The sequence below is a fragment of the Notothenia rossii genome (genome assembly GCF_949606895.1).
Source record: "Notothenia rossii genome assembly, chromosome: 8".
NCBI classification, from domain to species: domain Eukaryota; kingdom Metazoa; phylum Chordata; class Actinopteri; order Perciformes; family Nototheniidae; genus Notothenia; species Notothenia rossii.
In genome coordinates, this window is record NC_136906.1 from 81482120 (window position 1) to 81494480 (window position 12361).

Consider the following 12361-nt stretch of genomic DNA (forward strand, 5'->3'; position numbering starts at 1 on the left):
TCAACTTTTTTCAATCAGAATTTTCAAAATTGAGCTTTTCACAGAATTTACTTTTCTCTTATAACTGACTTTTTTCACAGAGTTTAATTGACCTTTTGCAAAGCCACGCCCCTAAATGCCCGTTGTCCAATCATATTCGATCACGTGCGCGGCTCCCTGTGGAAGTCCGACAAGCTTAGCGTTCAAATTCATTGCGAATTGGGGGGGGGGGGGTGATATTTTACCCATTTCCTAAACCCAAAACCCGCGATGGATATAGAAATGCGGCAGGCCCCATGCCCAGCTGAATATGGCGAATATCAACAAACACAAATACGTTTGCTCCAAGGTAAATACGTGCTAACGTAGCTAGCTAGCTTGCAAAGATTACATTCACAAATTAACTAACTAATTTAATTAACTAATTTCACTAACTAACGTTAGCTAAAGTCACACGACTACAGCTGTAAGCTGTGTGCTTCTCGGTCGTTTTGACCATGTATATCACTTGATGCATAATAATGTCTGAACAGCTGGGCTCCGTTATTAGTCTACCTGTGGTCAAAGTACAAACAAGAAAGCCAACAGGCAATCATTCATTTATATTTTGCTTTAATCTTTGTAGCATTTTGTTAATGGAAAGCCTACTGCCGACTTCCCTAATCCTGCTGCACAAGTGGGCACCCCGACCCCCACAAAGGAACAACAAGGTGGATGCAGAAAGCCACCAAGGAAACGGTAGTTAACTTTAGACAAACTACAACATTGAATGCCTCTTGTGATTTGTGAATTTTATTCCTTTTCTCAGAATTGAAATTTAGTTCTGAGAAAGTCAAGTAAAAATTCTGAAAACATTTTTAATTCTAAGCGGGAAAAAATCATATTCTGTGTAAAGACCCAAAATACTTTAAAAAAAATGAGGGCCTCTTTAAAAGTCCTCAGTTCAGACGGGACTCACTTGTGTATTGTGGTTCTGTGGGGGGGGTTGCAGGGTCTCCTTCAGTCGCTCCCTCTCTGGAGGCCTGGGGGACAGACAGAGGTTCTGAGGAGGGTTCCGGCCTATCAGGAGACACAGAGTCCGGGACGCTCTCCTCTGATTGGAGGGCGCTGGATGGGGCGGTGTTCTGAGGGTTCTGATCGAACAGAGGACCGTTCAGACCCGGGAAGCAAATGACCGCCAGGTACCAGTGAGCTCTGGAGAGAGCAAGAACATTGTTGAAGTTCTCCAGATACTTAAGTAGTAGAGGTACTTCAATAATCCTGAGGTTTTGTGAAACTGAAGACTCACGACTCGTTGATGGGAACGAAGATGAAATCCTTCTGGAAGAGATCCACGTGCCGAGTCCACGTCTTCACCCTGTTGTGCTTCCTCTTGTGGATTCTGGAAAGTAAAGAGTTTTTAGTTTGAAGTCTTTGGCTTTTAATCGTAAAAAACGTTTCCCAGTAAAAGCCCCAATCATACAATGGAGACTCTTTTTTTTGAAGTGAACTTTATTACCATTTAATTTGATTTATTGCACTGTATTTCTATACTTTTTAAAAATTATTATTATACTTATTATTATTACTATTATTATCAACACCATTTTATTTTACACTGGTTATTGTTTTGCGAAAATGAAAATTACTGTATAGGCATAATTGATTTCTGAAGTGTTTATGTAATAAATATAATACTACAAATAATAATAACGTTCAGGAGAGAAAATAATTATTGGAACACATTTTAACAACAGTAACATTTTGTAAGCATGTCCTCATGTCTTTTGCATTATGTCTAAAATAACTTTAACGAATAAATGATAATAATTATAATAAATGAGTTCCAGATATTTCCCGTGGAGACTCACGGCAGGTTGCTGGTTTCCGGAGCGTTCCTCCTCTCCCTCTGGTTCAGTCTTTTGTAAAAGAAGGAGCTGAAGACGTGGATCCTCTGAGCGTCCTCTTTTTTTAATCTCTCCAAAACTAAATATCTGGCGCAGACAGAACAAAGGAATCACTCAACGTTTCATATCATTCAGTTTAGGGAGACTTCGTGGAAACAGCTTTTAGAGAAATGTCCGATATCTTTGGCCTTTCTCTCAACAACAACGCTTTCACTTTATCACTGGGGAAATTCAAAAAAAAGATTCCTACCTATTTCTGGAGATAAGAATAGCGATCATTAAACAAATTACAAGGAGTAGAAACAGATTTCTTTAAAAAAAAATGGACATTTTCCCAGAATTTTTCCAAGAATTTACTTTTTTCTTGAATATTGACTTTTTTCCCCAGAATTTAATTTTTTTTCCAGAATTTTGAATTTCTTCAAAACATTTTACATTTTCCTTAGAATTTAATTTTTTCTCAGAATATTCCAAGAATTTACCTTATTTCTTAAATATTAACTTTTATCAAGAGTTTTGAATTTCATCAAAAATTTACATTTTCCTTAGAATTTACTTTTTTCTCCAATTTTGCAGAATTTTGACTTTTTCCAAGAACTTACATTTTTCTTAAATATTGAATTTTTTTCTTAAATATTGAATTTGGTAAATAAAAATAAAAAGATTCCTACCTATTTTGGTGATAAGAATAGCGATCATTAAACAAATTACAAGGAATTGGCTAAAAGATAATAACTTGAACTCACAATGGAATAACCAACTAGATTAGAAACCAAAAGCATATCTTTGAGGAAAGGTGGAAAAATGGGCAAAGTATAGAACAATATAATGAATATTTATAAGGAACATAAGACGTAAGAATTGACAATTAATGTATACCTGAGTATTATAATTGTGTCTATTCTTTTATTTTTCATTTCGGTTTTGTCAACTGTTATTTAGTAGTTAATGTATGTACCTAGATGTGTTTATTTCGTGCGTGTTTATGCTTTCTGAATCATTTCTTAAAATGCAAATAAAAAACCAAAAAAACGTTGACATCATTCAAAGGAAGGTTTCTTTCTTTTTTACTCACTTTAAATAAAAGTCTAAGATAACGTCGTTGAGGAATTCTCCCTCGTTAAGGCAGTGCAGGTCTTCGTTAGTGACGGAAATCCCTCCTTTTGCTGGAGGAGGGGGGTACACCATTAATCTGGAACACAACGTTAAACAGAGTAATTACATGGAGACAGTCAATCAGTGTTTTAAGAAGGGACTCAAAACATTTTATTAAAAAGAGAATACTAAGTGTTTAAATGCATGTATTGTATGCCCTACTGTAGCACTTTGGGATTGCTTTTTAGCTTAGAAAGGCTTTAGAAATACAATTTATTATTATTATTACTGATTATCCAGTAAGGTGACATCATGGCTGTTCATGCCAAACAACAAAATCCTTACATTTGACCACAAACTGATTGGCATGAGTAGAGTTTCAACCATTGGATATAGAGAGCACAAGATGAACTATATTACCTCAACTGTGGATAATGTTTTTCAAATAAATAAGCAATCAGTCCAATCCAAATGATGCAGAGCCCATTAATCTTCCAAATCGACCCAAAATGTTTCAAAGTCTAACACAAAGAGAGTAAAAATATTGACATTTTCTGGTTAAAACTGCCATATTTGATCCTGAAAAGGTCAGAAATGGACTCCTCCACCTCTTAAGGTCTTGTCTTAAGATAAGATAAGATAATATGTACGTTATCTTAAGATAAGAGCAAGACTTTAATAGTTGGAGAACAAGTCAAGACCAAGACATAAAAATGATGTGCTGTTAAATCATTAAAAACTAGTTTTTTATGATTTAAGGGGTTTTGGCCTCTTAAAGTATTGGTCTCGACCCCTTAAAGTCTTGGTCTCGACCTCTTAAAGTCTTGGTCTCGACCCCTTAAAGTCTTGGTCTCGACCTCTTAAAGTCATTATCTCGACCCCTTAAAGTCTTGGTCTCGACCCCTTAAAGTATTGGTCTTGACCCCTTAAAGTATTGGTGTCTACCCCTTAAAGTCTTAGTGTTGACCCCTTAAAGTCTTGGTCTCGACCTCTTAAAGTCTTGGTCTCGACCTCTTAAAGTCTTGGTCTCGACCCCTTAAAGTCTTGGTCTCGACCTCTTAAAGTCATTATCTCGACCCCTTAAAGTCTTGGTCTCGACCCCTTAAAGTATTGGTCTTGACCCCTTAAAGTATTGGTGTCTACCCCTTAAAGTCTTAGTGTTGACCCCTTAAGGTCTTGGTCTCGACCCCTTAAAGTCTTAGTGTTGACCCTTAAAGTCTTGGTTTCGACCCCTTCAAGTTTTGGTGTCTACCCCTTAAAGTCTTAGTGTTGACCCCTTAAAGTCTTGGTCTCGACCCCTTAAAGTCTTGGTCTCGACCCCTTAAAGTCTTGGTCTTGACCCCTTAAAGTCTTGGTCTCGACCCCTTAAAGTCTTAGTGTTGACCCTTAAAGTCTTGGTCTCGACCCCTTAAAGTTTTGGTGTCTACCCCTTAAAGTCTTGGTCTCGACCCCTTAAAGTCTTGGTCTCGACCCCTTAAAGTCTTGGTCTCGACCCCTTAAAGTCTTGGTCTTGACCCCTTAAAGTCTTGGTCTCAACCCCTTAAAAGTCTTGATCTCGGCCCCTTAAAGTCTTGGTCTCGACCTCTTAAAGTCTTGGTCTCGACCTCTTAAAGTCTTGGTCTCGACCCCTTAAAGTCTTGGTCTCGACCCCTTAAAGTCTTGGTCTCGACCTCTTAAAGTATTGGTCTCGACCTCTTAAAGTCTTGGTCTTGACCCCTTAAAGTATTGGTGTCTACCCCTTAAAGTCTTAGTGTTGACCACTTAAAGTCTTGGTCTCGACCTCTTAAAGTATTGGTCTCGACCTCTTAAAGTCATTATCTCGACCCCTTAAAGTCTTGGTCTCGACCTCTTAAAGTCTTGATCTCGACCCCTTAAAGTCTTGGTGTCTACCCCTTAAAGTCTTGGTCTCGACCTCTTAAAGTCTTGATCTCTACCCCTTAAAGTCTTGGTGTCTACCCCTTAAAGTCTTAGTGTTGACCCCTTAAAGTCTTGGTCTCGACCCCTTAAAGTCTTAGTGTTGACCCTTAAAGTCTTGGTCTCGACCCCTTAAAGTCTTGGTCTCGACCCCTTAAAGTCTTGGTCTTGACCCCTTAAAGTCTTGGTCTCATCCCCTTAAAGTCTTGATCTCGGCCCCTTAAAGTCTTGGTCTCGACCTCTTAAAGTCTTGGTCTTGACCCCTTAAAGTATTGGTGTCTACCCCTTAAAGTCTTAGTGTTGACCCCTTAAAGTCTTGGTCTCGACCTCTTAAAGTATTGGTGTCTACCCCTTAAAGTCTTAGTTTTGACCCCTTAAAGGCTTGGTCTTGACCCCTTAAAGTATTGGTGTCTACCCCTTAAAGTCTTAGTGTTGACCCCTTAAAGTCTTGGTCTCGACCCCTTAAAGTCTTAGTGTTGACCCTTAAAGTCTTGGTTTCGACCCCTTCAAGTTTTGGTGTCTACCCCTTAAAGTCTTAGTGTTGACCCCTTAAAGTCTTGGTCTCGACCCCTTAAAGTCTTGGTCTCGACCCCTTAAAGTCTTGGTCTCGACCCCTTAAATTCTTGGTCTTGACCCCTTAAAGTATTGGTGTCTACCCCTTAAAGTCTTGGTCTTGACCCCTTAAAGTATTGGTGTCTACCCCTTAAAGTCTTAGTGTTGACCCCTTAAAGTCTTGGTCTCGACCTCTTAAAGTATTGGTGTCTACCCCTTAAAGTCTTAGTTTTGACCCCTTAAAGGCTTGGTCTTGACCCCTTAAAGTATTGGTGTCTACCCCTTAAAGTCTTAGTGTTGACCCCTTAAAGTCTTGGTCTCGACCCCTTAAAGTCTTAGTGTTGACCCTTAAAGTCTTGGTTTCGACCCCTTCAAGTTTTGGTGTCTACCCCTTAAAGTCTTAGTGTTGACCCCTTAAAGTCTTGGTCTCGACCCCTTAAAGTCTTGGTCTCGACCCCTTAAAGTCTTGGTCTTGACCCCTTAAAGTCTTGGTCTCGACCCCTTAAAGTCTTAGTGTTGACCCTTAAAGTCTTGGTCTCGACCCCTTAAAGTTTTGGTGTCTACCCCTTAAAGTCTTGGTCTCGACCCCTTAAAGTCTTGGTCTCGACCCCTTAAAGTCTTGGTCTCGACCCCTTAAAGTCTTGGTCTTGACCCCTTAAAGTCTTGGTCTCAACCCCTTAAAAGTCTTGATCTCGGCCCCTTAAAGTCTTGGTCTCGACCTCTTAAAGTCTTGGTCTCGACCTCTTAAAGTCTTGGTCTTGACCTCTTAAAGTGTTGGTCTTGACCCCTTAAAGTCTTGGTCTCGACCCCTTAAAGTCTTGATCTCGACCCCTTAAAGTCTTGGTCTCGACCTCTTAAAGTATTGGTCTCGACCTCTTAAAGTCTTGGTCTTGACCCCTTAAAGTATTGGTGTCTACCCCTTAAAGTCTTAGTGTTGACCACTTAAAGTCTTGGTCTCGACCTCTTAAAGTATTGGTCTCGACCTCTTAAAGTCATTATCTCGACCCCTTAAAGTCTTGGTCTCGACCTCTTAAAGTCTTGATCTCGACCCCTTAAAGTCTTGGTGTCTACCCCTTAAAGTCTTGGTCTCGACCTCTTAAAGTCTTGATCTCTACCCCTTAAAGTCTTGGTGTCTACCCCTTAAAGTCTTAGTGTTGACCCCTTAAAGTCTTGGTCTCGACCCCTTAAAGTCTTAGTGTTGACCCTTAAAGTCTTGGTCTCGACCCCTTAAAGTCTTGGTCTCGACCCCTTAAAGTCTTGGTCTTGACCCCTTAAAGTCTTGGTCTCAACCCCTTAAAGTCTTGATCTCGGCCCCTTAAAGTCTTGGTCTCGACCTCTTAAAGTCTTGGTCTCGACCTCTTAAAGTCTTGGTCTCGACCCCTTAAAGTCTTGGTCTCGACCCCTTAAATTCTTGGTCTTGACCCCTTAAAGTATTGGTGTCTACCCCTTAAAGTCTTGGTCTTGACCCCTTAAAGTATTGGTGTCTACCCCTTAAAGTCTTAGTGTTGACCCCTTAAAGGCTTGGTCTTGACCCCTTAAAGTATTGGTGTCTACCCCTTAAAGTCTTAGTGTTGACCCCTTAAAGTCTTGGTCTTGACCTCTTAAAGTCTTGGTCTCGACCTCTTAAAGTCTTGGTCTTGACCTCTTAAAGTGTTGGTCTCGACCCCTTAAAGTCTTGGTCTCGACCCCTTAAAGTCTTGATCTCGACCCCTTAAAGTCTTGGTCTCGACCTCTTAAAGTATTGGTCTCAACCTCTTAAAGTCTTGGTCTTGACCCCTTAAAGTATTGGTGTCTACCCCTTAAAGTCTTAGTGTTGACCACTTAAAGTCTTGGTCTCGACCTCTTAAAGTATTGGTCTCGACCTCTTAAAGTCATTATCTCGACCCCTTAAAGTCTTGGTCTCGACCTCTTAAAGTCTTGATCTCGACCCCTTAAAGTCTTGGTGTCTACCCCTTAAAGTCTTGGTCTCGACCTCTTAAAGTCTTGATCTCTACCCCTTAAAGTATTGGTGTCTACCCCTTAAAGTCTTAGTGTTGACCCCTTAAAGTCTTGGTCTCGACCCCTTAAAGTCTTAGTGTTGACCCTTAAAGTCTTGGTCTCGACCCCTTAAAGTCTTGGTCTCGACCCCTTAAAGTCTTGGTCTCGACCCCTTAAAGTCTTGGTCTCGACCCCTTAAAGTCTTGGTCTCAACCCCTTAAAGTCTTGATCTCGGCCCCTTAAAGTCTTGGTCTCGACCCCTTAAAGTCTTGGTCTCGACCCCTTCAATTCTTGGTCTTGACCCCTTAAAGTATTGGTGTCTACCCCTTAAAGTCTTGGTCTTGACCCCTTAAAGTATTGGTGTCTACCCCTTAAAGTCTTAGTGTTGACCCCTTAAAGTCTTGGTCTCGACCTCTTAAAGTATTGGTGTCTACCCCTTAAAGTCTTGGTCTCGACCTCTTAAAGTATTGGTGTCTACCCCTTAAAGTCTTAGTTTTGACCCCTTAAAGGCTTGGTCTTGACCCCTTAAAGTATTGGTGTCTACCCCTTAAAGTCTTAGTGTTGACCCCTTAAAGTCTTGGTCTCGACCTCTTAAAGTATTGGTGTCTACCCCTTAAAGTCTTGGTCTCGACCTCTTAAAGTATTGGTGTCTACCCCTTAAAGTCTTAGTTTTGACCCCTTAAAGGCTTGGTCTTGACCCCTTAAAGTATTGGTGTCTACCCCTTAAAGTCTTAGTGTTGACCCCTTAAAGTCTTGGTCTTGACCTCTTAAAGTCTTGGTCTCGACCTCTTAAAGTCTTGGTCTCGACCTCTTAAAGTCTTGGTCTCGACCTCTTAAAGTCTTGGTCTCGACCCCCTAACGTCTTGCTCATTACTTGGTCTTGGTGAAGGTCGTCTTGACTACAAAACTACTATTTTGATTCATTTTGGACCACTAACTTTAACCTCAAGCACAAACAAAAGTGTTTAATTTCCCGTATAAACAGTTTGATATTAGTTTATAAAACTCCAGCAGCGTGTGAACCCTCACTTGATGATTGGTCCGGAGAAGGTGTGCTGGAGGTCGGTCATTTCCTCCTCTTCGTCATCGAAGTAGCTGCTGTGTTGCCGGGTAGACATGCGTGTGCGTGTTGCCATGACGACCGGGCTCAGCGGCGTTACATCGGTTACAGGGGATCCCTGCGAGGTTTGCATCGGCTTCTCCTGCAGAGTGGGGGGAATTAAAATAACACTTTTAAACATTAAATTACTAATTTCACTTACAAAACATATATATATTTTAAAAATGGAAGAACAGCACTGTATTATTATATCTGCTCTTTAATAAAAAACAAAATATTACACAAAGAAAAATTAAATATATATATTATTTGGTGTGTTTTATCTTTGTTGTAACTGTATAAGGGGTTTTGTTATTTAGTAATTAAAAATATAGCTGTTTATTGTTTAAATAAATTGATTCATTATCTATCGTAGTTTGAACCTGTAAATCTTGGTTATTTCCCGTGTGACGTGTCCCTGAACGCACCTTGTCCTCCTTCTGTTTGGACGCCTTGTTGTAGTTCACCAGCCGGATGTTGGCCTCCTCGAAGGGAAGATCTGACGGGAAGTCGCTGAGATTGTTTTTCCTCCCGATCTCTCGCAGGATCTCGTCCAGGAAGTTCTGCTCCTTCGACACCAGGCCGTTCTCGAAGATCAGGACGATGAACTTCTCGTCCGACTCTGAGGGAAACCAGGGAACATTTTAAGGCCCGGACAAACCAAGTGGACCCCAGAAGACACGCCCCGACGGACCCGACTGTTGTCTCGCCTCACGTCTCTGCGTCTTGGCCATGTGTGTCACTGGAACACACCGCAAAGACTTCAGCCGACGGCCAAGAAGCACGTACGAACTGCGCATGCGTGAGCTGCAATAACTTTCCTTACCAGCAGGCGGCGGTAGTGTGTATTCGTCATTCAAAAGAGGCAACAACCGGAAGACAGACTGCGTGATAACCGAGAGAAGAAGAACAGACTGCGTGATATAAACAAATACAAATAGCGTGTTCCATGTTCACTCTACAGCCAGAAGCTCACGGGGCTTTCCCCAACCTGTGAGGAGAGCTGGAGTTCAATGGAATCTCAGATTTGCCTTCTTATTTGGGTCCCTCACTTCCGTTTCGCTTCTCAAGCACTGATTCGCTAGCTGAACAGCCAATCAGAGTGATTTATTTGCCGACAGCCTTAGGCCGACAGCCTCCCAATTCAAAATGTTGAATCGGCGGCGGAAGGTGTCGGCACGGCCGAAAAGCCACGACGGTGCGGGACACACCGAGACACACCGAGACAAACCGAGACACACCGATCTGAGTAAGGTGACACAACGCTCATCGACGGCCAGACATCTATCGACGCCGAAAAATCGTCTCGTTGTGACTGGGCCTTTAGGGACACTAATTAACTAAGTGAGGTTGAAATGTATCATAAGTGTCTTTTAATTATAAATAGGTCACTATAACACAGATTTTCTACTAAAATCAGGGGTTTTTCTAGAGAAATATAGGGTGAGGGGGGATGAATAAAGGTTCTTCTTCTTCTTACCATTTCCCCCCTTCTCCTCGCTCATACACACACACGATCACACACACACACACACACACACACACACACACACACACTCACACACACACACACACACACACGATCACACTCACACACACACGATCACGATCACACACACACAATCTCTGGATTAATGATAGATACATTTATCTATCTATCTCTACCATTAATCCAGAGGTAACACATACAGGTGTACAGCTGTATATTATTTACACAGTATTTGTGTATTTGTGTACTCACGGTCTCCGGCACAGTCGTACCATTCCCCCATCTTTTCCTCGTTCATGTTCAGTTGTGATCGCAGTCGATAACACTCGTCTGCCGTCGTCTGGAAGAAAAGGACAGGGAGTTTCCGGATTTTGCACCACTCACAGCTGATGAGCTCCGACGTTCGGAAATACACGTTCTCCACCGAGTTAGACCCCGGACCTGAACACACACACAGGAACACATGCATTAACACACACACACACACACACACACACACACACACACACACACACACACACACACACACACACACACACACACACACACACACACACACACACACACACACACACACACACACACACACACACACACACACACACACACACACACACACACACACACACACACACACACACACACACACACACACACACACACACACACACACACACACACGCAAAAAATAACATTTAATAACATTGTTTATTTTGTATTTGTGTTAATGTTTGTGTGTATACTTAAGAGAAGAGTCAAAATAAACTGTGATTTAACAATTTTTTTTACCTTAGAAATGTATTAAACAATTAAGTAATATAATTAATTATTAGTTTCTTTGTCCCGCTGCAGAATAATGCAGTCAAAGAGCTGAAAAGTAAAAGCTGCTTCTCTCCTACCTTCAGTCACCAGCTGGATCTGGTCGTTGGAAAACTGAAAAGACAAAAGTCATTTTTCATTCCACTAATAAAACTTTAACTTGGACACAAAACACAGAACGCTGCTTCTCCATGTTTAACTCTGAGGACGTAAAACCGTAGGGCAAGGTTCATAGTGGAGCAGAAATAAACCATTAAGTGCTGTTTAAACCATCATTAGGGCTTTTAAGTTCCTTATTTGACAGACAGGAAGCCGGTGTGACCAGCCCTTCCTTAATGTGGACGGAAAAAATATATATATAAAAATATATGTTAATAATTTAGTTTTTGGGTGGGACTAAATAAGTGTAAACTTCTTCCCACCCCTTTTCGGATGTGTAATTAGATAATTTGTTTATATATAATTCAGAATCTGTCATATTTTTGTATATGCATTTTAACACTACTTGAGTTTGTATAATTCTCATGTTTCATTTCATTATTATTTTTTTGTATAATTGTTTTACACGTTCGAAATAAATCAAATCAAAAAATGTAATCGAATTGGATCTCAAGGTGCCTAGATCAGGGGTGTCCAAACTACGGCCCGCGGGCCAAATGCGGCCCGCGGGCCATTCAATCAGCAAATTTTAAAAAGTATAATGGAAAACGGCCCACAGATGAAACTTGAGCTTGTCTTATATTGTACTTCTTAAATATATATGTAAAAATATATTACACAGTCGTATTCATAAGCCTACTTTTGAAATAAATAAATTAGAAAATATTTTCTAACAAATCTAAGTTGATAAGAAAAAAGCCCAATAACTTATTTCCATAACAACCTTGAAATAAACCCTTCATATAGAGAGGTGGCGTAATGAGTCCTGAAACCAGGAAGTGAGTCAGCCTTTCTCCACTTCCTGTTCCCTGGTCTCAGAGCCAATGGGATCTCTCCATAGGATTTAGGAAACTATCTGAACTAAGGTGTGTGGTTGAGACACGTTGAAGAGACGGATCACGTTTTGTTCTACATTAAATCATCAGCAGTGACCCCACTGGTGATTTCTGAAGAGTGGACGTGTCTGAGAAACGATGGTTGTTACCAAGTGGCTGAATAGGACTACAGAAGTCGTGGAGGTCGTTGTACGTCATTACGCCGAACACGTAAACACTCCTCTAAGTTAGTTTCTGTTCTGCTTGAAAGCAAGTCCCTGCCTCCTGCAGACTGTTCAAACAAACGCTTCAACTCGTTCCATCTAGAATCTGTGTGTTTGAATATGGATCTGAAGTTGGCGTGACGTTGAAGTCGTGCTGCTGGACTCGGCTGTAGCTCCTTTATAGCATAACGTTAGCATTTAGCTTCTGGATGTTAGATTCATGATTAGAACATTATGAAAGTAGACATGTGGAGATTATCCGGCTGAACAAACATTTATCAAACAGGTTTCCACAGACCTTATTTTCAGCTATTTTCCTAAATCCTCTGGAGGAACCCCGTAGCTTTTTATCG

General features: G+C 41.0%; 1 protein-coding gene across 2 annotated transcripts in view; it reads right to left on the reverse strand.

Moving 5' to 3' along the window:
- senp6a (SUMO specific peptidase 6a) overlaps nucleotides 1–12361 on the reverse strand; it is a 47334-nt gene that overhangs the window by 8022 nt on the left and 26951 nt on the right. For both annotated transcript variants that reach the window (XM_079646688.1, XM_079646687.1), the window contains 8 exons: nucleotides 10891–10924; nucleotides 10244–10432; nucleotides 8931–9124; nucleotides 8433–8605; nucleotides 2941–3057; nucleotides 1830–1952; nucleotides 1268–1360; nucleotides 938–1173 (listed from right to left, as the gene is read on the reverse strand). In XM_079646688.1, the coding sequence (XP_079502814.1) occupies nucleotides 938–1173; nucleotides 1268–1360; nucleotides 1830–1952; nucleotides 2941–3057; nucleotides 8433–8605; nucleotides 8931–9124; nucleotides 10244–10432; nucleotides 10891–10924 (1159 nt within the window). The remainder of the gene's footprint in view (nucleotides 1–937; nucleotides 1174–1267; nucleotides 1361–1829; nucleotides 1953–2940; nucleotides 3058–8432; nucleotides 8606–8930; nucleotides 9125–10243; nucleotides 10433–10890; nucleotides 10925–12361) is intronic.